At 33.5% G+C, this 2,736-nt stretch overlaps 1 protein-coding gene across 2 annotated transcripts in view; it reads right to left on the bottom strand.

Annotated features, from left to right (window-relative positions):
• Window positions 1–2,421, bottom strand: part of LOC117107330 (caspase-2-like) — a 7,509-nt gene extending 5,088 nt beyond the window's left edge. For both annotated transcript variants that reach the window (XM_033248976.1, XM_033248977.1), the window contains exons 1-3: window positions 2,289–2,421; window positions 1,636–1,712; window positions 197–358 (exon numbers count right to left, since the gene is read on the bottom strand). In XM_033248976.1, coding sequence (XP_033104867.1) covers window positions 197–358; window positions 1,636–1,712; window positions 2,289–2,373 — 324 coding nt within the window. In that variant the 5' untranslated portion in view covers window positions 2,374–2,421. The remainder of the gene's footprint in view (window positions 1–196; window positions 359–1,635; window positions 1,713–2,288) is intronic.
• Window positions 2,422–2,736: the final 315 nt, after the last annotated feature.

Genomic DNA, 2,736 nt, shown 5'->3' with positions numbered 1-2,736 from the left:
GGGTGCTCCTAGATACTGTCCTTAAGTCATGATGTGCATATGGTCATAATGTAATTTCATCATGACCATATTTAGGCATGTCACATGTTTCCATATCATATCACTGACATTACATAAAATTCATAGGCATGTCATTAATACAACGGTTACATTCAACAAAAAGGAATTTTTTTCAAATAATAAAAATATAAAATACCGCTGCAGTCAGGTTTCTGAATGGCGATGATGGGAGGTATCCGAGATCAAGCCACATATTTTTCATCCTATCAGCATTGCTTATTTGGTCTCCGCCAACAGGAAAATTATCAATTATCAAAACCCTGCCTCTGAGATTTGGTGATAGTTCATACGCCCCATTCTAAGGATTAATTTATAAAAAGATAAAATGTTTTTAATATTAATCATATGAAGTCGATTACAATGTTTTGTTGCATGAAGCAGAAATTATGTAGTTTTATGTTATTGTGCGAGCAGTTAAGTTCAGGCGCTCAACTGTAAAGTTGGGGTTTAAGGTCTGCACTGTGCATATCACTTGTGTCATTGGGTAATCTGCATTGTCATTCTGTACCCAGGAATACAAGTGTGTATCTAGTAGGGTTAGAATGCCAAGCTCTCATTACCTGCACAGCTGCAAAATTTAGAGGGATCTGAGTACATGTTGTAGGTGTTTAATACAAAGACCAATGAAGTAATGTGAAATGCATTCAAGGTATTCTCATGAAGTGCTATATACTGTAAGACTACCGTTATTTTATTCTTAAAACCCAAGACTGTTCATTTATAGGAATAATAAATAGGAAATTATCAAAAACAGAAAATGTATATGTATTATTTCTAACACAGGTACTAGAAGAATTAAACAGTACAGAAGTAGTCGAGCCTTCAATTTAAAACACACCAACAATTTATGATGACAACAACAAAGACCTTATAAACACAAAATAGCGCTCTCCGTGATTCTATGCATAACAAATAGAAAATAGAAGTGTGATGTTCAATTAAAAGAAACAAAAAAGTAATCACATTTGAGAGAGGGTGTCCTAGTTTTTACCATGGCTATTATAGAATTTACACGCAGGTGTGCTATATTTAGTTAACGACCTCTGATTTCAAAGTTGAAAAGTAATTTGCACATGGAAAAACATGGAGAATGCTATCTTGTTTTTATAAAATCTTTGGACAACAATTACTTGGTACAAATTATGTATGGCTCTGTCCACGCTATGAAATTATTTGCAAGAAATTTGTGCGGCATCATTCCTGATGATGACATGTAATTTAATGTCACCGTATTGAATCCCAACACGATTTCAAAACTTGGAGTACTGTATGTATTATACAGTCAAATGTGTGTCCATAAATAGGCATGATAATGTCCCATTACAACCAACTTTGGCATATCACATTTATTTGTCACATAAAAAGTGGACAGAACTAAAAAAAAAATAAAGCTTTGGCTGTACAGTATTGTGTACCTTGAGAATACAATATAAATGATACCAACATATTCAATACAAGATATGTTTAGTCATCTTCTGTGGAAAAACCCACAAATCTAAATATATAACATAAACCTGCAGTACACTACGTAAATAGTTCAGTCATAACATTATCATCATTACTACTACTGCTTACATCAATGCCATCTGTGGAAATTTCTTGCTCTTGGCATGTGCTGCTTTCTTGTTGATGGACATTTTGATTAGAACATCCTATATTAAAGAATAATTAAAAAAAAAAAAAAAAATTATAACAACCCATTTTAAACCGTAAAAGTGTACAGGCTTCGTACACAGAACCCTTGGATTGGAAGGCAAATAATTAGCCAGCAAGCAAAGCAACCAAGCTGTGCAATGAATTGTGGAGATCTCATCATTCCTGGTTCAATTCCCATCACTGCTCACCTTATGATTCAGCAGGAGGGCTGACATGCAAGTTACGAAAGTGCACCGTCTTTCGGATGAGACATTTAAACTGCTGGTTTCATTTAATATATGACCCATGTGCACATTAAAAAACACAGTACACACTTTGCAAAAAGAGTAGTACTGTACTTCCCAATTCACCACCAGAAAGACCGCACTGGAAATGAGTCTCACGACCTTTGGGGGTCATCCCTGGTGTGTATCACACCGAAAAAATCCAATCCAGCTTCCATCCAACTAGGCAGTAAAACATCATCGCTATATTTTATGCTTTTTATATCTTTATATGGTTTAACTGTTAATGAAGAGCAGACATTCATGATGATGTTGATGTTGAAGATGTTACCTTGAATTTCTCATTACCTGTACCACACTCGTCAGTTCTCATCTCAATATTATCAATACCACTGTCATTAAGTACTGCATTACCGATGACATTTCCTGACATCACAAGATCGGCATCTGAAATAATTTAACACTGAGCTATATTCTGTAGTTATGTACTCTATAGTGAATCCAGTAATGTTGGAAACAGATCATAAAGGTCAGTTTTAGAATATAGCATGAAATTCAAGGTACCTTATAATAATTAGCCCTACTATTATTAAAAATAATAAAATGATGAAATCGTAGTAGATACAATAAGACCAACAGCAATAGAAATATAAGAACAATATGTGAAAATAATAATCATAATTACTCACTAATTAGTTCAATAATAGGTCTTGAACAATATTTTATTATTGTGTGTGTATATATATATATATATATATATACTCTCTTATACACATATATATGTGTATAAGAGAGA

The sequence above is a fragment of the Anneissia japonica genome, unplaced genomic scaffold, assembly GCF_011630105.1.
Source record: "Anneissia japonica isolate Jap-2015-1 unplaced genomic scaffold, ASM1163010v1 scaffold288075_len254835_cov185, whole genome shotgun sequence".
NCBI classification, from domain to species: Eukaryota; Metazoa; Echinodermata; class Crinoidea; order Comatulida; family Comatulidae; genus Anneissia; species Anneissia japonica.
This window is presented reverse-complemented; position numbering and strand designations above follow the sequence as displayed.